Source organism: Rhincodon typus, chromosome 15 (assembly GCF_021869965.1).
Source record: "Rhincodon typus isolate 14 chromosome 15, sRhiTyp1.1, whole genome shotgun sequence".
Lineage (NCBI taxonomy): Eukaryota > Metazoa > Chordata > Chondrichthyes > Orectolobiformes > Rhincodontidae > Rhincodon > Rhincodon typus.
In genome coordinates, this window is record NC_063346.1 from 40,160,348 (window position 1) to 40,182,519 (window position 22,172).

Here is a 22,172-nt window from a genome sequence, read left to right on the forward strand (position 1 = left end):
GCAACTTTGTTTTTGTGTCAGTAAAACAGATTGTCTCTCATGAAATCATAGCAGTAGGAAAATAGACCACAATTTTAGCTGCAACAGAAGAATAACAGCTTCCACATCCAGCTTCAAGACCCCAGCAACTGCTGACAGCTAAAATTAAATTCCTGGTTCTGTGGGAGCTTGACCCCACCCATTCAAGTTGCTTCTATTGTTCTGACATAATAAAAACCCAAGGCCTAGCAAGCTGTTTATTGGCTCAAAGCAGACCAGACATCACCTGTATCTCAACCTCTCTTCACTTTTTAAAAAAAAAAGCACAAAATACACCTCACAAAGTGCCAAATCTGATCCAGAGTGGGATCCTTACAATGATGCCAAATCCAGAGTCACTCAGAATGCATTTGATTAACTCCTTGCATCAGATACCGAAGACAATGAACTTGACAGTTTTAAAAAGTTTGTTTGTGGTTAGTTAATCAATTCAATAATTCTGTGCATCATTTATTTTACTAATCTTAAAAAAAAGTTTTACAATGTCCTTGTTTTATGCACTATCAGGATGTGGGGGGAGTGGGTATATCCCTCAACAGTAATTGCAAATGTAAATCCAGCCTAAAAAGCCTGTCAGGATACCAATTACTCTAAGAAATGAGCTTTATCGTTTGATTTATGGCCATTCTAGAGAATTGTTTCAGATTAACTGTTTTATAATTCAAAATCCATGAGCTGTAAGGTCATGGTCTCAGATTAGTATTGTTGTGGTTGAAATAACAAGACATGCTGTGTAGGATCTTCCCTCGACACTGGATAATGTTCAAAATAATAGGGAAATTGGCACAAATAAATTCTAACTTCCTGAAGCTGTTGATTATAACTGGCGTATAGTTCCGGAGATGAAACACTACACTGCAGCCTGCTCAACAGTTTGATAGAGGAGTTTCATCATTGAGAATTTATGGACTATTCAAAGCACAGGAAGAATTGAAGCGTAACCTAACCCTGTCGGTATTGTCAACCGTTAGCTTTGGATCTCTTCAGAGTATAACTACACCTGATTGAAGCACAAATAGATAACTTTTCCCAAATTTCTTAATATACAAATACAGTCCATTAAAGCAGTGAAGAATCCATTCCCATGTTAAAATTTTCAGTGACATCACAGGGTACATTTGATAAAATTAAAAGGCATAAACAATCTTTTAATATGTCTATTTATTACATTGTATTGTCCAATTCTGAATGAATGTTTCAGTTCCATTTCATGCTATCATTGAAGTCATATTCATGCTTGTTTTGTATTCAATAAGAAAGTACAGGCAAAGTGAGCTGATTGGGCTCCTGCTGATCTGTGACATACAAAGAACTTGACTGTATCGTCAAACTGAATTGTCTCATGGTGGATTAGTTTATAAATGTACTTCACCATTGAATTAATCTATTCTAGCTGTTTTAAGGTTTTCCATCTTGAACCAAATTCAGAATTAAATTTGTTCTGGACTCCTTTATCAGGGTTGTCTGCACCAGTTCCAAGGGGCAGGAAAGGAAAGAAAGTGAAGATACAAGGAAGCTCGTTTGATATGCAGAAGGCTGAGTGGCTTAGGAAATACAACCCAGAACACCTGCTCCAAGATGATGGCTACAAAAAGCATTTAAAACATCACTGCAATAAGTAAGTTAGATAATAGTTTTGATTCTTTACAGATTCTTTGATTCTAATAACATAAAATAATTTTCTAGTATTACTACTTCCACTGTTGGTATTTATCACAGTATTGAACTGAGCATAGTTCATAATTATGACGATCTGGCCAGTTTTTAAAGGTGCATTTGGACATATTGACTCAAATAAGGATTATCAACTATTAACAAATGCAGTAGATGGGTAATGAAAATAAACTTTTATTTTGAGTTTGTCAGCTAGTAGATATTTTTACTGTACTTTATACAGCATCTATCAAACAACCTTACTTGATACTAGCATTGTGTGCCTAAATTTATGTGATCATCATTCAGGGTACTACTGCGCGTAAGAATGTTGTATTATCTGAAGCAAGAAGTAATTGGTGACCAGTTGGAAAAAGTACTTGATGGAGTGGATGCGAGGTAAGAATATTTATTATTCAAATATAACTTGTAATTTCTCAACCTTGTGAACATTAAACTATTACACCAATTTTATTCTTCTCACAGGTTAGGATTTGATTTATTATTGTTGTCATGTATAGAAGTACAGTAAAATGTATTGTTTTGCTTGCTAGCTAGGGAAATCATACCTTACGTAATTACATTAGGGTAATAGAATAGAATGCAGATTATAGTGTTTCAATGACAGAAGGTGCAGAGAAGGATCTAATATGAGAGATCCATAGCGGGAAAGAAGCTGTTCTTGAATCTGTTGGTACTTGTTTTCAAACTTTTGTATCTTCTGCCTAATGAAAGAGGGTAGAAGAGAGTATAATCAGGGTAAGGTTAAAGATTTATGCAAATACTCCTGCCAGCTGGTCTACCCAGGACCTGAGTGCACAGCCAGGTACTCCATCTAGGCCAGTTGCTTTCCGTGTTTAATCAATTGTCTAATCTTCCATGATTAACTATTGCTGCTAGAATTGAAACAGATTCTTAGTTTCCGTGGACAATGGGAAAACCAGCAATAATTTGTATTTATATAATGCTTTTGCTATGATAGAAATTTACAATAGATGTCAATTCAGGCCATCACAGACATGGGCCATTGGAAGGGGCACTCCTAATTAGTTCACACCCCCACTTTTTTTGTCTATAACTTTGTAGGTTCCTCAAGTCCCTATCCAATTCCCACTTATTTTTAAATGGAAATAGTTGCCATTAACCTTTTCAGACAAAAGATTCCAAACCCCAATAACAGACTAAAAAAATTTTCAAATTTTCCATCCAGATCTTTCGACAGTGACTTATAAGTCAGAGTACTGTTGGTTGGCGTGTTTGCTCAGGGAGGTTTCATCTCTATTCTGTAAAAGAAATTGACATCTTGCAAACCTGTTTTGAACCTCAATAACAGCTTGACCTTCTCTGTTCCAAAGAGAACATTGCTGTAAATTTAACAAGATAAAAATTCCAAGGTGCTTCACAAAAATATAATCGAATGTTGACACCAAGCCAAAGCAATAGTAAGTAGGAAGGGAGTATAAAAGCTTAGCCAGAATGGGAATTACAATATTAAGAGAAGTAGGGAGCCAGAAATGTTTAGGAAGAGAACCTGGATGGCAGAAGGATGACAGTGTGTTAAGTGAAAGAATTGGCAGCTGTAAAATCGGACAGCATCAACATACAATAAATCCTTACCTGCATCCTGATAATCACAATTTAAAGTGGAACTACCGTAAGTGAAGCATGCTTTCCCATAACAATAAACGTTAAAGCCAGAGAAAGACTCCTGCAGGCACTTATTGGGGCCCGGGGTGGGGGTGACAAAAGCGTATGTTGACCTACTGTACCATACATGTGCAGCATGAATTCCCAATTGAAATAAAATAAATTATTGAATACGAGAAATTCTGCATAAATTCATATTAAGAAACATTCACTAGTCTCTAAAGCAGCCCCTTCAACTCCGGAATGCTTTGCTTTGGTTTGATGGATTCTGACCTGGCTAATAAGTCCAATGCACAATCTATAGACTATGCCTCATAGTCAGATGTTGCTTGCAAGTTCAGTGTCTCCCTGTGTTGATGTCTTCTCAAATGAACCTTTCCCCATTTTAGTTGATCAGCAAGAGTTGCAGAAAACGTTTCATATTTACAGAAATGCTTGAGGACATGCCTAAAACATTTGAGTGGAAGTGGCTTTGAGTGGTTTAGAGCCTTGATGCTGGATATTTTGGCTTGAGGGAAGACTTTGCTGTCACACCACCTTCCTTGCAACTGGATTTTAAGGACTTTATGAAGATGCTGCTGGTTTTGAATTGTTGGTGGAGGTAATAAGAAAAAGGACCAAATCATCAACAGTCTTGTAATACATAATCAGGGACTGTTGGGCAGTTGCTTTTGTTTTTCCTAGTACATCTCCTTTGTAACCCTTTTTGTGGCATCATTGTTCACTCTGGCGTCTCACTCTCCATCCAAGCAATTCGCCATGAAAGTTTACATAATCTCTCTTTGAGTTGCTAGTTCTTCTTTGATCGAACTCAAGAGGGTTGTGTTTCAACTCCTTCATCTTTTCAGCTCATCAACTCTCCAGCTGTATTAAGTCATCATTGGACAATTCCTCCATGGGACGCAAGCAGTTCCACCAAATTAGCTTCATCCATTTCATCAAAGCCTGTCTGCCTTGCCAAGATCATGGCTTCATGCTGAGCCTCAGGGACAGTGTCAGGTCACAATCTCTACCACAAACCGTTCAGGCATGCTGACCAGACACTTCAGAATGTCACTCAACAATTGCTTCTGTCATCCTGACTTTGTTACTTGAGCGTTTGTGCTCCTTGATGCATATCAATGCCTGTGATGTTGCAGGTTGGTGTATCACTAACAGTTAAAATCTCCTGCAGCATTTCCACTAAGCAGAACGTTCTCCATGATGGATTCTTCTAGATTGATTCACCTTGCCAGCCTTAAAGTAGTAACATTTTGCCTACTTTGTCTGATTTTGACAGCATTGCCAAGAATGTTCTCACTGTCATGGGTAACCCAAGCAGTCTAGTAATATTGACCAAGTGTTCTTGTGCTTCACAACATTTTAAAATGTCACTGTTAGTCTTCTGGTTTCCCTTGATCGGTTTGTAGCAGCAAGCTCAATATCGTCACTTGCTGAGTGTTTGTGACTTATGTTCAACATGGATTTCAGCGCTAAATCACAAATGATGAATAAAATACTTTAAAATGGATCCATTGCTTTCCCTCCGGTCTCATTGGTTTTAAGATAGCTCCGATGCCTTACCTGTTGCTGACAGGTACAGTGCAGAATTTTATACCCAAAAGCCCTGAGACTAGAAAAGCGATTTCACTTCATCTGATTGCAGTAGAAGAAGCAACCCAGAATCAAAATCTGCTTCAATGAAGGAAGGTGAGTCACATCTGCCTGCAGAAAGCTCTTCAAAAACAAAGTACCTTGACTGCAGGATGTGGATAAAGGTGCCATTTGAATCACAGGGCTTGATTTTGTCATTGTCCCAGTTGCACACACAACCAAGAAGGACTATGCTACGCAGATAAATCTGACATTAAAATGGGGAGCAATATCTTCATCAGGGATACAACTTTTTAGAATGTTAAATTTAAGTGCTTTGCAGGAGGATGACTTGAATCAAGAACTTGCTGACCATTAAAAACCATCTGGTCAGTTATAGTTGGTGATGGTGGATCCACTGCCACCACTCGTTTATAAGTAGCTGATGATGGTAGGTACGTGCAAAAAGATGCAAGGTGTCACAGCATGTGAGCTAAGACAAAAAGTGCTGTTTGCAGTCAACTAAATGGCAAAGTTTCTTGTTTTTTTTTTCTACCCAAGTTAATTAAATGTACTAGCTGTGTTTGCTGTATTACTGAAGTATTTGCATCTGAATATTTGAATGCACACTTATACATGCAAGCACCTAGGACTGATTTACTGTTCTGCCAGGGCTTGACTACCATCACAAGGCCAAGCAAACAATTAAAATCCCAAATGTGATGTCATTTTGAATTTTTAAGGCTGTCTTCCATTTCTGCAAAATACACAAAACTACTTTAAATGCATTTTCTCCCCTCTAAATCAATAATTTTTCTGCACACTGATTGTTGGCTCACTTTATTGATGTTGATTTTCTACTATGATCTTTTCTCTTGATTTTAATTTCCATCTTTCTGCATGCATTCTTAAGTTTAGATAATTGTGGTCTAGGATGACATCATCAAACAGAATGTGATACAGAAAAGTTAAAGCAGATGTATATGATTGTAATATTTCCTGAGCATACAGTCACTTAAACACAGTCCAGAAAGAAAAATGCAATCAGTTTTTTTGAAAGCTTGCCGACTGTCCGAACAATGAATACTTATTGCTTCAGACAAGTTTGAAAGCTTGTCTTTTGGGGTCAGATATTAAGTTTCTGGATTCATTTTCTTTTTGAAAAGAAATAGCGAGTTTCCTTTCTTTCAATGTGGACTTGTATGCCAACAAATAATGACTCACCTTCTAAAAAACCAAAAATAATTGAGGAACTCAAAGTTGCAGGATGCTGTTGAAGCAGTAACCAAAGCTTTTAAATAAAACAAAATGAAGTGCTCCTATGGAATCAGTCCTCTGTACCCTAGAGTCTGTACTGCAATCTTAAATTTGAAAACATTAGTGCTTTTTAAGTTGGGTAGAAATTAACAGCTTTTCTTTCAGGATCTCAACTAAAGGAAAAAAATTCACTGGGTGCATGTTTTTCATATTAACATGGGACGTGACCTTTCAGTTGCCCTCAGTCAAGCCTCGCAGTTTATTGGATAAACGTGGCAACTCTGATGTTGACCTTGCATAATTTTTAAAGCTTTGTAATACCTATGGATTTCCATTCCAGAAAAAAATGTCCATATGTACTCTATCAGTTACAATTTCTTTCTGCGTCTTAACCATTAAAATTGCTATTACATTTAATTAACTTGGGTAGAAACAAACATGAAACTTTACCATTTAGTTGATTCCCCATTAAAAAGAAGCCCTACAATTTGTAAGTTAGTTGAGTTGGCTGGACAGCTGGATTGCAATGTGAAATGGCGCTAACAGCATGAGTTCAATTCCTGTACCAGCTGAGCTTAACATGAACGATTCTCCATCTCCGTGTCTCTCCTCGCCAGAGGCATCGTGACCTTCAGGTTAAATCACCACCTATAACTAATGAGAGAGCATCCCTGCGGTCCAGTAGGACTATGGCAACTTTACTTCATAATCTGATCTTTCAAATCATTTATCATTCTGGTAAATCTGAGTTGCCTTGCCCAGAAACTGAGTGCAGTTCTCCAGACGGGATTTGACCAAGGCTACAGTCCTCTTGAGATGATGGCCAACAAATAAAAATGTATTTTGTTTGGACAGACAAATATTATTTGTGTCTGCTTTTAGCAATTTGCATACAGGGAAACCTAAGTCCTTTTGTTCTTTCACAGTACCCTGTCCTGCATCAGTGAGAAGTTATTCTGATTTTTTTTTTTGATCTGCAAGTGATCCTCTCATTGACTTCCCTCTGCCTTTGAACATGAGTGGATATATCTCAACTGGTCAGTTTAGCTGTGGATGTAGAGCAGAAATACATTGTGATTTTGACATGGAATGTGGGAGATTGCAGGATACAATATGATGTATTCAAAGCCTATCAAAGCAAATAGAAGAGGGTAGCCTTATCAAATCAATCTGGTAAAATCCTTTTGAATCAGTGGCCAAAATTACTTTCCATAACAGAATTCGGTAACTGATTTAAATTGTCTCTGCCTCCTTAGTGAAATTGACATTTGGGTTCCTGAGCCTGAGCAGTCTGAAATACCTGCTGAATGGTGGGATGTGGATGCTGACAAATCACTGCTCATCGGGGTCTTCAAGCACGGTGAGTTAAAGATGGGAAGACAACATTAAAATATCACACTTCTTGAGATAGCTGTGGTGTTCCAGCAGAATATTTCAAAAGAATCAAACAATGGGCAATCACTGTACAGTTAAAAAAGGCGAGATATATACATAAAGTAAAATAATTAATAATGCTTGCATTTTATATTTTAGCATTTAGTATTAACAGCAAAATCAAATTTTATTTCTTCTTGGGCTGTGAGTGACAATTTGCAAAACTTCAATAATTGCCCTGTCTTAGCAGTGGTGGTGGGTCGTAGCAGTTCTTGTAGCCAAGGCCATGTTTCCTGATACTTGACCATACATTATTAGACTTAATTGAACTCCGAAACACATAAATAACACAATTTTGTGGTGAAATTTACACACTCAGGCTCTGGATTGCTAGTCAGTGCAGAATAACTATGCTGTCACAACTACATGTTAACTTTTATTACAGCGTGTCATTATATTTCCCAAAAGTAGTTATTCAAATTAAGTAGTTGTGAAAACTTTCATTATTATTTCATTGCTTGGTAATGACCTATTATATAAAATATTGGATTCCATAAATATCTAGATTTGAGAGTTTTGTGAGATGACTTTTCAATTGTATCCTTTCACTCAGCCAGTTGAATTCATTTTGAAGATGTAAAGGAAAATCAAAAAAAAATGAATATTGGGCAATGTGCTTCTCATATAACACAATGCTAAGTTAGAGAATTGGCTAGAAAATATAAAGTTGAAAACAAAATTATTTCCATACTATAACTTCACTGTAACATATACAATTTTAAAACCGGATTAATGAATATATTAATGGTACATTGTTATTATTTGTATTATTATTCCCTGATGATTTTTTTCATACAATTCACAGGTTATGAAAAGTATAATACAATGAGAAATGACCCTGCACTCTGTTTCTTAGAAAGAGTTGGCAAACCTGATGAGAAAGCCATTGCTGCAGAGCAGAGGGGAAATGATACTTTTGCAGACGGTGCAGAGGGGTATGGTTATTCTCAATCAACATGGTGAAGTGGTTAAAATTATTTCAAAATATTACTTATCTCTCTCTTTATCTCAGGGATGCCTTGTTTTAAAATTTGATTGCCTGACTTGAATGAGTATACTTAGTTCTTGGATGCATGATTTGGTGGACTGATGTTATGAAGAAAGGTATTCTATATCTGTGGAGAAATAGCAAATTCTGCTTAACCCTTTGAATCTTATCTAATGTTGGCTGATCATGGAATGAAATTAACTGTGCTGGGGAATTAACAACACACATTGAACATTGTTCTGCTTGGATAATGAAGAACCGTACTGAGCAACCTTTAAGGGAGTGAGAAAATATGGGTTTGGAGGGGTTCTGTGTCACAGTATCACAGAATTAAATGCAGCAGGAGGCCAATTGGCCCATTTATGTCTGCGTGCATCTCCAGATGAGCATTCATTGTCATTCTCCTATCATCTCCGTGTAACCCTGCACGTTCATTCTTGTCAAGTAATAGTCTGCCTCCCTTTTGAATGCCTTCATTTCACCTCTGTTCAGTACACTTTCAGGCTGTCCATTTCCAGACCCTAACCAGTTGCTGCATGAGAAAGTCTTTTCTCATGTCACTTTTGCTTCTTTTGCCAATTACTTTAAATCTGTACCTTCTTTTTCTTGATCCTTTCAAAAGTGAGAACAGTTCGCTGAAGTCTAACAACACAGAAGGAGGCCATTTGGCCCATTGCGCGAGCACTGACTCTTCAAATGAATATTGTTACCTTGTGTCAATCTCCTTTTTCCCCATACCCTTGCAAGTTATCTTTGTCCTGATAATTGTCTAATACCCACATGAATGCCACTTTTGAACCTGCCTCCAACATGCTTCCAGGCAATGTATTCCACACCCTAACTATTTGCTGTGTGAGAAAAGATGTTTCCATATCACCAATGCTTCTTTTGCAAGTCACTTTAAGTCCATGTCCTCTCTTTTTTTATTCCTTTTAAAAGCAGAAACAGTATGCCCTTTACCTGCTCTAACCAGACTCCTCGTGATTTTAGATAGCTGTCAGATCACAGTTAGCCTTCTCCTAGGAAAAACTCCTCATGACTTCTCCAAACTGCCTTCATAACTGAAGTTCCTCATCCCTCGTACCCATTCTTGTAGTCCCTTCCCTGCCCCTCCAATGCCTTCATAGCCTTTCTCAAGATTTCTTAATTTATTACTGCTTCAAGGATGTTACTTGTGTCTTCTATACTGAAGACTGATGCCAAGTACTTGTTTGTTCGTCTTCTGCTTCCATATTTTCCATTATTAATTTTCCAGTCTTACTTTCCATAGGACCAGTACTTACTTTGCTAATGTTTTCTAAAAAATATGCATTTAGAGAAACTCTTAGTATCTGGTTTTAATATTTATGGCTAGCTTTCTTTCAAACACTAATTTTTCTCTCCTTTATTAATTTTTGGTAAATGTTTGCTTTTTAAAAAAATATTCTGTCCGGTCAGCTGTCGTTGCATAATTATATGCTTTTGTTAAGTTTGGTACTGTTTTCAACATTTCCAGTTAACTACAGATGGTGTATTCATTTTTGAAATTTTCCTTACTTCGTGGAATAGATTTATACACTGTATTTGAAATATCCCATTAAACATAGAAACATAGAAAATAGTAGAGGAGGAGGCCAATCGGCCCTTCGAGCCTGCTCCTCCATTCCTTACGATCATGGCTGATCATCCACTCAATAGCCTAATCCTGCTTTTTCCCCATAACCTTTTGATCCCATTTGCCCCAAGTGCTATATCCAGTTGCCTTTTGAATGCATTCAATATTTTGGCATCAACTACTTGCTATGGTGGAATTCCACAGCTCACCACTCTTTCGGTGAAGAAATATCTCCTCTTCTCCTTCCTAAATCATCTACCCCAAATCCTCATACTGTGACCCCTGTTTCTGGACACACCCACCAGCCTCCCTGCATCTACCCTGTCCAGTCCTGTTAGAATTTCATAAGTCTCTGAGATCACCCCTCATTCGTCTGAACTCGAGCGAAAACAATCCCAACCTTAGTCAATCTCTCCTTATATGTCAGACCCGCCATCTCTAGAATCAGTCTGATGAACCTTTGTTGCACTCCCTCAAGAGCATCCTTCCTCAAAGGATACAAATTTGCACACACTATTCTAGGTGTGGTCTCACCAAGGCCCTGTACAGTTGCAACAACACATCCCTGCTCCTGTACTCAAAACCTCTCGCAATGAAGGCCAACATCTGCCATTGCATCTATATTGACTTATCCTGTAACCTAATTTGCTGATTCACTTTAGTCCCTTTTGCTTTCATGCTCTCATAATTCCTCTTTCTTAATTTTTAAAAATTTATCTTGGAACCACTCCCTTCTTCCTCAAACTGAATGCTAAGTTCAGTCATTATTATGGTTGCTGTTACGTACACATGCATTTACCGAAAGATCAGTCATTAATCCTGTCTCATTGCACAAGACTAGGTCTAGTACAGCCTGTTCTCTGGTCAGCTCCAGAATATGCTGTTATAGAACTATCTCAAAAACATTTCATAACTCTTCCTATAGGCTACCTCTGCTTTTCAAGTCAATATGTAGATTAAAATCTGCCATGATCTTTGCCCATTTCATTTTGACAAGCTCACATTATTTCTTCCTTTTATGCTGCACCATGCCATGTGGTTACAGTTAGGGATCTGTGCACGAGTGATGCCTTACTTTCATCAGTTCTCCTCCACCAAAACTGTCTCGACATCTTGGTTTCCTGAACTTAGGTTATTCCTCTATATTGTGCTGTTAGCATCATTTAATTAACAGAACCACACCTTCAACTTTTCTTAGTGCCCTGTTTTTAACTAAATCCTTTCAAGATTCAGGTTCCAATCCATGTCATCCTGCAGCCATGATCTTGTAATGGCTAACAGAGCATAATTATTAATTTCAACTTGCTCCCTCAGTTCATCTGTTTTGTTTCAAATGTTATGTTCACATACAAAAATTTGAGTTTTATCCTTTTACTCTTGGTAAATTCTGTGCTTCTCCTCTGGGGCTTACTTGTAGATTTGTACTCTGTCCTTTCCTTTTTTTTCATTCACTCATGGGATGAGGGTGTCGCTGGTTAGGCCAGCATTTATTGCCCATCCCTAATTGCCCAGAAGGCAGTTAAGAGTCAACCGCTTTGCTGTGGGTCTGGGCTCACATTTAGGCCAGACCAGGTAACGATGGCAGTTTTTTTCCCTAAAGGACATTAGTGAACCAGATGGATTTTCCTGACGATCGATGCTGGAATCAAGGTCAACATTAGACTTCCAGATTTTTTAAATTCAGATTCCACCATCTCCCCACGGCTGGGTTCCCGGAACATTGTCTCAGTCTCTGGGTTAACAGTCCAGCAATAATGCTACTAAGCCATCATCTCCCCATACAATAGTTTGTTTATAATTTCCCATTATTAATACCTTTCTCTTTGGTCTTTACACTTCAATTTACCATATTTCCACATTTGATCCCTTGACTCACTTTTGAGTTTAAAATCCTCTCTTCTTTCCCAGTAACACAGTTTGTAAGAACATCAGCTTCAGCACAGTTCAGTTGGAAACTGTTGCATTGGTACAGGTCCCACTTTCCCCAGTGCTGGGGCCTGGAACCCACTCCTTCCACACCAGTCATCTCTTCCATCTGATTTTCATTCTGCCAGTTTGCACCTAACTCAGGTGGTGATCCAGAACTGATGACCTTTGAGGTTCTATTTCTTAATTTGCCACTGAACTCCCGATACTGACTATGCAGTGTCTCCTTCATTAGTCAAAGGAGACAGAGAGGATAATGCTGGAAGGATGCTTTTTGGAATGGAGGACTGAGACAAGTGGTGTTCCACAGGCATCAATGCTGGGACCTCTGCTGTTCATGATCTACATAAATAATTTGGAGGAAAATGTAGCTGGTCTAATTAGTAAGTTTGCAGATGATACAAAGATGGGTAGAGTTGCAGATAGTGAGGAGGATTGTCATAAGATCAGTTGGAGACATGGGCAAAAAAAATGGCAGATTGAGTTTAATCCAGACAAACATCGTGGTGATGCATTTTGGAAGGTCAATTATGGATGGAAATTGTACAGTGAATGGTAGAACCCTTAGGGGTATTGATATGCAAAAGGGCCTGGGTGTGCAAGTCCACAAATCATTGAAGTTGACAGTGCAGGTAGATAAGATTGTAAGAAAGGCTTTATGGCATGCTTGCCTTTAGTGGAAGGGGCATTGAGTATAAGGATAGACAAGTTATGCTGCAGCTTTATAGAACTTTAATTAGGGCACATATAGAATATTGTGTGTAGTTCTGGTCACCAAACTACCAGAAGAATGTGGATGCTTTGGAGCGGGTACAGAAAAGGTTTACCAGGATGTTGCCTCGTATGGGGGATTTTAGCTATGAAGAAAGGTTTATTTTCGTTGGAATGCAGGAGGTTGAGGGGTGACCTAATAGAAGAAGTTTGTAAGATTCTAAATGGCATGGATAGAGTGGAAAGTATGAGGCTTATTCTCAGGGTGGAGGAGTCAGTTACTAGGGAGCACAAGTTCAAGGTGCGAGGCAAGTTTTTTTTACACAGTGTGTTGAGTGCCTCGAGCACGTTGCCAGAAGGGGTGATGGAAGGAGACACAATAGCAGCACTCAAGAAGCACAGGACGAATACATGAATAGGAAGGGAATTGTCATCACATTTCAAAATTGTGCTTTGTACCCCCAGATTTATGTTGTTAATTTACATCAGGAAGAACAATACTGACCCCTGGGAAACTCCACTACAAATATGAAAGCCTGAAAAGCATTCAGTGACCACTGCTATCTAGTTCCTGTACTTGTCAAATTCTGCTTCCATGTTGCTCCCAATCCTTTCATTCCATGAGCTATAACTTTGCCCACAATTCTGTTGTATAGCATTGTCTCAGATGCTTTCTAGAAATCCATATACACAACATCAACGATATTGTTCTCCGTCAACTCTGTCTTGTTACCTTTTCAAAAATGTTCAGCAGATTAGTTAAACTCGACTTTCCCTTTGGAAATCATGTTGGTTTGCCTCAGTTAATCCACATTTGTCCATGTGGCTATTAATTTTGTTGAGAGTTATTGTCTCTATTTGGGAAACTGCTAGAAAATTTAAACTTGGGCTTTACAACTTTTTTTGAATACGGATGCAACATTTGCAATTTTCCAGTCCTCTGATACAGAGTCTAAGGAAGACTGAAAATGTAGGGTCGGTGCATCTACAGTTTCCTAACTATTATTCTTACTATAATATCCTTTTCCATAGTTGGCTTAAACCTTATGATTCAATCAATGCTGTCCCCTAAACGTTCTACTCACCTGATCTAAGTGTCCATCCCATTCTCAATAACCAAATCTAATATTGTCTCCTCATTAGACAAGAAATATACTGCAGAAAACTTTGCTGAACACACTTTAGGAGACTTTGCTCCTTTCCTTCTTTTACTTCACTGAAATCCCAGACAAATATGTGGATAAGTTAGCATCCTTGATGTAATTACTCTATAATCTTTGCAACTGTCTGTAATATCCTTGTAAATTTGTTCCTCCAGATCCTTTCCACTGGTTGGTGGCCTATAGACTACATAAACAATGTAATTACACCATTTTTGTTCCTTAGGTCTGGCACATCCTCTTTCTCCAGCACTGCAATATTTATCCTAATCAATACCACTTGGTACCCTCCCATTTATTACTATCTCTCTAAACGCCTGTATCCAAGAATATTTCATACCTAATCCTGTCCTCCTTTGAGACCGGTATCTGTAGTAGCTACAACATTATATTTTCACTTAGTAACCTGTACTTGCAAACCACTTATACTATTTACAATACTGTTATTGTATTTACTCTTGCTGCACAAATGTACACAGTTGCTCTGATTTAGACTTCTGTGACTTTCTCCTTTTGTCTGGCTCTACCTATTAACTAACTATTCCCTAATCTAGTGCTATCTGTCTCTCCCAGTATTTTGTACATCATGATATTCCTCTCTCACTTTGTCTCTTGCTTGTCTGCTTGCTGTCCTGTCAAGTTGATTTAAGCCCTTTCCAATGGCACTAGCAAAATACCCACGAGTTCAGTCCTGTCTCTGTTCAAGTGCAAGCTGCCAACTTGTGCAGGTCCCATCTTCCTCAATGCAGTCCCAGTGTCCCAAGAAATGAAAACCCTCCCTCCTGTGCTGTATTTCCATGTGTGCTTTGATCTGGCATTGTTCTCTTTATATATAAACTTGCACATGGTACTAGGCGGAATCAGGAGATTATTACTTTTGAGGTCCTGCTTGCTAATTTATAATCCAGCTCCCTAACTTCTGATTGCAGCACAATATTCCCCTGTATATTTATGTTGTTGATTGTGGGTCCAGAGTGTTTGTTTACAACTGTCCTCTGTGCCTTGTAACAATTCACTGGCATTCTTGATGCAGAGAGCACCAGAGAGGAAATTAGGAAAAAAAGAATTTTTTTGACTAGTTTAACTTTTTTTTCTTTTTTGTATCTTGTACATGGTTACTGTCAATAAACTTGAAAAGCATTATTAATTGATCATTTCCTAATTAATTTATGGTGTTCTAACAGGGATGGTGAAGATCCAGAATATAAACCAACTCAGCCATTATTCAAGGATGAAATGGAGGTGAGCAATTTTTTTTAATTTGTGTATCATAAATGCTGCTACTTTTCCTGAGCAAAAACAACTTCCTATGTAATTCTAAAACGCAATGTAAAAATGAAAATTAAGTTGACATATTAGTAAAATCTATGTTACAGATCTTGTTCTTTTTATCAAATTGATAAACTAGCTCAAAACACTTGCAAAAATTTTCTGTTTCAGGATGCTGCATCTTCTCCAGGAGATCTAATAATTACAGGTGAGAATGAAGGTTTGAAACAGTTTCTTTTAATTGCAGTTAGATTTAAAGATGTAGATCTTTTAGGCAATAACATTTTGCTTAATGATGAAAATTCCACTTCATCTTAGATGGCCCTCTGGGAGAAGGTGATCTGCTGTATTGGCCAACTGCATCTGCTTTAACAACACGCCTTCGTCGACTTGTGACCGCTTATCAGCGTAGTAACAAGAAAGAGCAGGTCAAACTGGAAGCCCAAACTAAAGGAGATAGGAGAAGGCGACTTTGTGCTGACACTGTAAAAGCCAAGGAGGCCGCTAAAATCGAAAAGCAACAAAGGTAGGAATGATTGAGCTACTAAATTAATAGCATTTTCTCAAATATTATTTGCTGTTTAAACATCTCCTTTATTCCAAACTACAAATTGACTTTCTCCAAAGCATACGGTGATTTTCCCATTAAAGCCATTTGCCACTTTGATAATAATGTTAAGGATTCCCATTCTGGAAAGTTGAAATGATTAATAACGAGCAAAAAAATCATCAATAAAGATCTTTCTGTACAACTTTTGGAAAAAATCTTCAAGCTTGTTCACTAATTGATTAATTTTATTGCTGAAATTCATTTGAAACCTGCACAATGTGAATATCTTTTTGCCATGTCTTTTTAAATCGTAAGGATCTAGTGCTCTCCCTACTGCCTCCAATGCGTATAAAGGTCAGTGCCACAACTATGTATCAATTTGCTTCTTCGTACTACAACAGTAGGTTTGTGTCGGTTAGAAATTCACCTCCAAGTACCAACTCTGAGCCCCAGAGCATGAAGTTCAGCAAATTAAAGCTATCTGGCAAATCCAAAAATTTAACAATGACCATAGCACTCATTTCCAGGCCCACTCTTCAGCGTTTGTGCTCTAAGAAAAGGCTTTATTGTAGCCTGTAATTAAGGTGGCAGTAGGATATAGCAAGGACTGCAGATGCTAGAGTCAGAGTAAATAGAGCTGGAGGAACACAGGTCAGGCAGCATCAGAGGAGCAGGAGAGTCGATGTTTCGGTTCGGGACCCTTCACTAGGACTGGGCAGGGGGAAGGGACCTAGAAATAAGTAGAGGGGGGAGGGGTGGGTCTGGGGGAAGGTAAGTGGGATGGTGATACGTGGATGCGGGTGGGGGTAGTGGGGATTGGTCAGTGGGAAGGATAAGGTGGATAGACGGGAAGGAGGCTGGACAGGTTGTGTCAGGTCAAGGAGGCGAGGATGGGATGGAATGGAGGGTTGGAGTTGGGTTGAAGCTGGGGCTGGGGAGATTTTGAAACAGCTGGTGAATTCTATGTTCAGGCCTTCGGGCTGTAGGCTCCTGAGGTGGAATATCAGGTGCTGTTCCTCCAGTTTGAGTGTGGCGCCATGGTGGCTCTGGAGGAAGCCCAGGGTGGACATGTCACCAAGGGAGTGGGAGGGGGGTGTTAAAACGGTTGGCAACCAGAAGATGATGGTGTCTACAGTATACAGAGCGCAGATGCTCCGCGAATCGGTTAGCGAGTCTGCATTTGGTCAATGCCTCATATTCCACCTCGGGAACCTACAGTCCAATGGCCTGAATATAGAATTCGCCAGTTTCAAAATCTCTCCACTCCGGCTTCATCCCAAGTCCAACCCTCCCTCCCATCCTGACCTCCTTGACCTGACACAACCTTTCCATCTTCCTTACCTTCCACCCCAACCTTCCCACCAACCAATCCCCACTATCCCTACCTGCATCCACCTATCGCCTTCCCACCTACCTGCCCTCAGCCCCACCCCTCCTCCCTCTATTTATTTCCCAGCTCCCTTCCCAGTCCTGATGAAGAGTCACAACCCAAAATGTCTACTTTCTTGCTCATCTTGATTTAAGGTGGCACTTAATGGGACATCCTACCTTGAGAGAAAAAGTTTGTTAAAATCCTGTACCTGCTGGATGATGGCACAGTTGGATATCCAATATTCTTCCTGTAACCAGCAGCATAAAGCAAGAATGCATTATTGCTCACCAGCTCTTGAGTCTCTCCTTTGCAATATTTGAGAAAGCCACCAGAGTCATGCCTGTAGGCATCAATGTTGAGTTTCTTTCAGGGATGTTCTTCATCTCTACAAGCTGTGTGCCTCCATAGAGGCAGTAATCAGAGCTTCTGTTTGATGATGACTGCCCACACACAAGGAACACATTCAGACTGTAGTCAGTTCTTGAGTGGTGCCAAGAATATTTCAGTCCAAATCAGTGTTTCCCATTCCAATTATATTTCAGTCACCACCGTGCCTGCCTTTTGAGGTTCCAGACATGATCATTGATACCACCACTGTCAAGATTATACAAAAATATTCATTACTTAGTTGCTAGAGATGCCCTTACAGTGAAGATGTCTATGAAAGGCATGCATTCTAGATGCAACGATGTATTCCATAATCATGTCTGTAAACAGCACAACACTAAGCTGATGATTAAAATCACACTTACGAGGGATCTGCAATACCTATGTGAAAACATTCCTCACAAAGACACCTGAGGTTTATTGAGTATCTGATGCCAGGTAAAGTCACAAACACCAGATGCTTCATTCTGGGCGGCAGCAAGTTCAACTTGGATGGGCAGGCCATACATCCCACATTGATGATTTACTTGGGAATTCTATGTTCATCTTTAGGAAGCTTTCTCAGGGCAAACAACGTTAAAGTGGTTAGTACAAACTATATAAGGACAAACCTCTGCATCAGAGGTCATTTTTTTGTAAAAACTGCAACTGAGTGGCCCATGTGGAAGCAGGCACTGAAGTTTGGACCAATGTAGTTAGAGACCATTTGTGCTAAATTTTCAACATCACACATGCCCAGACAAAGGCCAGAGCTGACACCGTTATAAATTTTTCCCCAAGTTCCAACATGTGTGGACATCTATGTGGATCCCTGCATCAGACTCTTCAGTCACGAGAGGACCCACAGATGTTGATGAAGTTATCTGGGGCTTTGGATGCACAAATAGTAAGGAGTTTAATGCCATAAATAAGGTGGGCAGCCTCTCACCTTGGCTATGGCTATCGACCCATATCAAACAGATTTGTAGTTCAGTCCTCCTAGCATCCCGTCCTTCCGAGTCAAGGCAGTGTAAAGAGAGGATTTCAGTATAAGTGTGGAAAGCCCATTAGATTGGAGAATTGCTTTGTAAACAAACCAGGAGAGATTTGCTTGCACGTAATGAATTTCTCAGCTTAGCCCTTGCTGGGAATTGACAACAAAAATTCAGATTCCACTTCACCATTCATCTTCACTAGTGAAAACCTTACCTAGAGAAGATTTCCCAGGATACTGTTCACTTTACTAGGCAGAAGTTATCTGTGGCCTTAGTTTGCATGAGGTATCCAGCACCAAGGTGTATAAAATCAAGGAGTATTGTGGCATTCTAGAGTCCATCTTAAAATTTTGCAATTAATATGATTTGTGTTTCTCTTTTCGTAAACTTAAAGACATAAAATGTTGCGTTTTTGTTTTAGTGCAGAAATGCTGTCAGATAGTGGGTTCATTGACGAAAAATACCTTGATAAAGTAAATACTGAGGATGCATCCTATCCAGCAACTAATCCATCATTTTTCGACTAGGTGGACCAGGCGAGAAGAGGCTGATTTTTACAGAGTCGTGTCTACTTTTGGTGTGGTTTATGATCCAGACAAGCAAAAATTTGATTGGACTAAATTCCGAGCTATTGCCAGGTTGAATAAGAAGACAGATGAGAGTCTGCAGAAGTATCTTTATGCTTTCATCGCTATGTGTCGAAGAGTTTGCCGTTTACCACACAAAGAGAAAGAAGGTACAGATAACTGAGTTACTGCGTAGCTATATTCATCAAAGATAGTGAATGTCATTCTTGAGTTTCCTTATCACATGACTATAGTGTCACCTTTCTGCAATCTCAATGACCGGTAATAATTATGCAATTGTTCTGATTCTGCTATGTTTTATGGGGACTCAGTTAGCACATGTTGTTAACATTGGGCTAGGGAAATGTCGAAGTTTGGAGAATTTTCTACTTATGGGAAAGAGAATAACCTGCACAAATATCATTTAAACGTCTGTAAATGCTCAACTAACACAAACAACTGACTGGCTGGTGCTGTGAGTTCTTTGTCATTAATCCTTGCCATTTGAAGCTAGCTTTCTATTTTGAATATTTCTGAGGAAAAGGCTGCCAGTCTTGCATCATCACTCATACATTGATCCTCAAATTATGGAACTTGATAAATTGTATTGTGGTGATTACTGAAAGTTCACTAAGATAGGAAATTGAATTAGGATAGCACGAAATACCTGGTAGCAACAATAAATAAGGACTTTTGAACCTGCAGAGAAATGACAGGTTATTTTACAGTACATACTGCCTTCAGCCTCAGGCCATGCAAAATTATGCATTAGCTTTTATCAATTAATATGAAAGTTACAGTCTTTATTTTCAATAATAAATCATGATAATGCCAAATAAAAAGTCATGGCAAAGCATAATTTAAAAGTCACATGCAGGATAGCTCATGAAGGCAGCTCACCACCACCTCCTTGAACGCAACTAGGACAGGCGATAAATGCTAGCCCAGCCATTGACACTTGTATTCCATGAATGTGCAGTTTATTTTAATCAATGCAATATTTACAGTATAAACTCATTGTTGAATTTGTTTATGTTTGCTGTTAAGTACAGGAGTTCAAAATAAGATTAACTTGCAGAGAATCTTTTTTTGTTTTTCCACTCTAGAGCTTCCTGATCCACCCATTTTCATACAGCCTATTACAGAGGAGCGTGCTTCCAGGACACTATATCGGATTGAGCTGCTCCGTAAAGTACGGGAACAAGTACTTCGACATCCTCAACTTGACGAACGGTTACAGTTGTGCCAGCCAGGCCCAGATCTGCCAGAGTGGTGGGAGAGTGGAAAGCATGATAAGGAATTGCTCACTGGAGCAGCTAAACATGGTGTCAGCAAGACTGATTATCACATTTTCTGTGATTCAGAGCTTTCCTTCATGATGGCTCAAAGAAACTTCAGCCAAAACAAAGCTACACAATCTAGGAGCTCCACACCACTCTTGCACCCTCAGTATCCATCTTCATCCTCACCTATTAATTTACCAGCTAAGCTACAGGACAAAAAAAGTCAGTCTGAGACTGAAACTGCAAAGTGTGAAAGAACAGTAGTTGTAAAAAAGGAACAATCATCTGATGATGAAGATGCAGTGCGCACTGAGGTTAAGAATAAAGTGAAATCAGAACACTGGAATGCTGTGGGTGGTTTTCAGCTACAAAACCGATTAGACAAGAAGACTGGCATTAAATTAGACCCAGATCCAGATGGATGTATGGTTGCAGCACGGACTCAACCCCTTACACCGAACTCTGTACACAACAAACGAAAGGCGAACAGAGGACGTCCTGATTCGAGCTCTGATTCAGATTCTGATTCAGATAATTCTTCTTCATCTTCACCGTCGTCGTCATCCTCGTCATCCTCGTCACAATCCTCATCTTCCTCCTCATCTTCGTCGTCATCCTCTTCGTCCTCATCATCCTCTTCATCTTCCTCCTCCTCGTCTTCCTCATCGTCCTCTTCTGATGACAGTGATAGTGACAGTGATGATAAGCAGACCACAGCAGGTTGTAAGTGACTCAAATTGAAACTCTCTGCTTGGTCAGGCGTTTCCTGGGTTGACCAAAATGACAAAAGGGTCTTTAAAATGCAGCTGGAATAGCTGCTGTCGTCAGTAGCGATTTCAATAGTGTTTCAGAAGTATTGTCTAGATATGGTGTAAGTTTAAAATTGAAGAAGGTCAGATAGCACACGACACCAGGTTATAGTCAAACAGGTTTATTTGAAAACTCAAGCTTTTGGAGATTCTCCTCCTTGGAAGCCTGTGTTTTCAAATAAACCTGTTGGACTATAACTTGGTGTCATGTGATTTCTGACCTTTCCACCCCAGTACCTCCACATCATTAAAATTGAAGCAATTGAAATTATGTAACAATTCACTAAAATAATGGATGCTCTGTCTTCAGCAAGGTGAACTTCAAATAGAAATTCAGATATGTAGTTTATATGGATAATTTCTCTATTAGTAAAGTTTATATGGTGTCATTATTTTGAGCAACAATATAGTTGGTGCCTCAGATTCTTGTTATACTAAGATGTTGAACCAAATCAGAATCATGCAGGAAATTAGAATATTTTTGTCTCCAGCTGCAGCAAAAAATGGTTTTCATTCTAATGAAAATTTGCTATTGGATTTTGAATAGTAATGCAATATTCGACACCACAATATGAGTAGAAAGTGAAATGACTCCCCGAAAAGCAGAATTCAGGGAGTTAGGCAGGTGTTTGAAAAACAGGATGTCTGTACCACATGCCAGTGAGCGTAGAAATAGGAAGATTGAGAGAATGAGCATGAAAGAACAGATTTCTGCCTGTGAGGGACTTGCACCGAAGCAGGTAAGACCTGTATAGGAAAGGTGGGTTGCACTTTTACAGGACTGGGCTAATATCCTTGCAGGTAAGTGAAATACAAAACTGGTTATGTCAAGAAGAAAAGCAGTAACTGAAACTATGAGAGGAGCAGAAACAAATCCTAAAGTCAACCAGTGTCAATCAACACAAATAGTGCTGTAAAGGCAGAATTAAAGGCACCCTATCTGAAGACAGGCAGAATTTGTAACAGTGTAGGTGAATTGTT

At 39.1% G+C, this 22,172-nt stretch overlaps 1 protein-coding gene across 5 annotated transcripts in view; it reads left to right on the forward strand.

The window, feature by feature from the left end:
• Positions 1-22,172, forward strand: part of chd9 (chromodomain helicase DNA binding protein 9) — a 459,302-nt gene that overhangs the window by 411,375 nt on the left and 25,755 nt on the right. For 3 of the 5 annotated variants that reach the window (XM_048605559.1, XM_048605561.1, XM_048605563.1), the window contains 9 exons: positions 1,498-1,657; positions 2,002-2,091; positions 7,425-7,528; positions 8,408-8,561; positions 15,166-15,223; positions 15,422-15,458; positions 15,569-15,776; positions 19,061-19,269; positions 20,206-21,105. In XM_048605559.1, the coding sequence (XP_048461516.1) occupies positions 1,498-1,657; positions 2,002-2,091; positions 7,425-7,528; positions 8,408-8,561; positions 15,166-15,223; positions 15,422-15,458; positions 15,569-15,776; positions 19,061-19,269; positions 20,206-21,105 (1,920 nt within the window). The remainder of the gene's footprint in view (positions 1-1,497; positions 1,658-2,001; positions 2,092-7,424; positions 7,529-8,407; positions 8,562-15,165; positions 15,224-15,421; positions 15,459-15,568; positions 15,777-19,060; positions 19,270-20,205; positions 21,106-22,172) is intronic. The other 2 variants (XM_048605560.1, XM_048605562.1) reach the window with 1 other exon arrangement.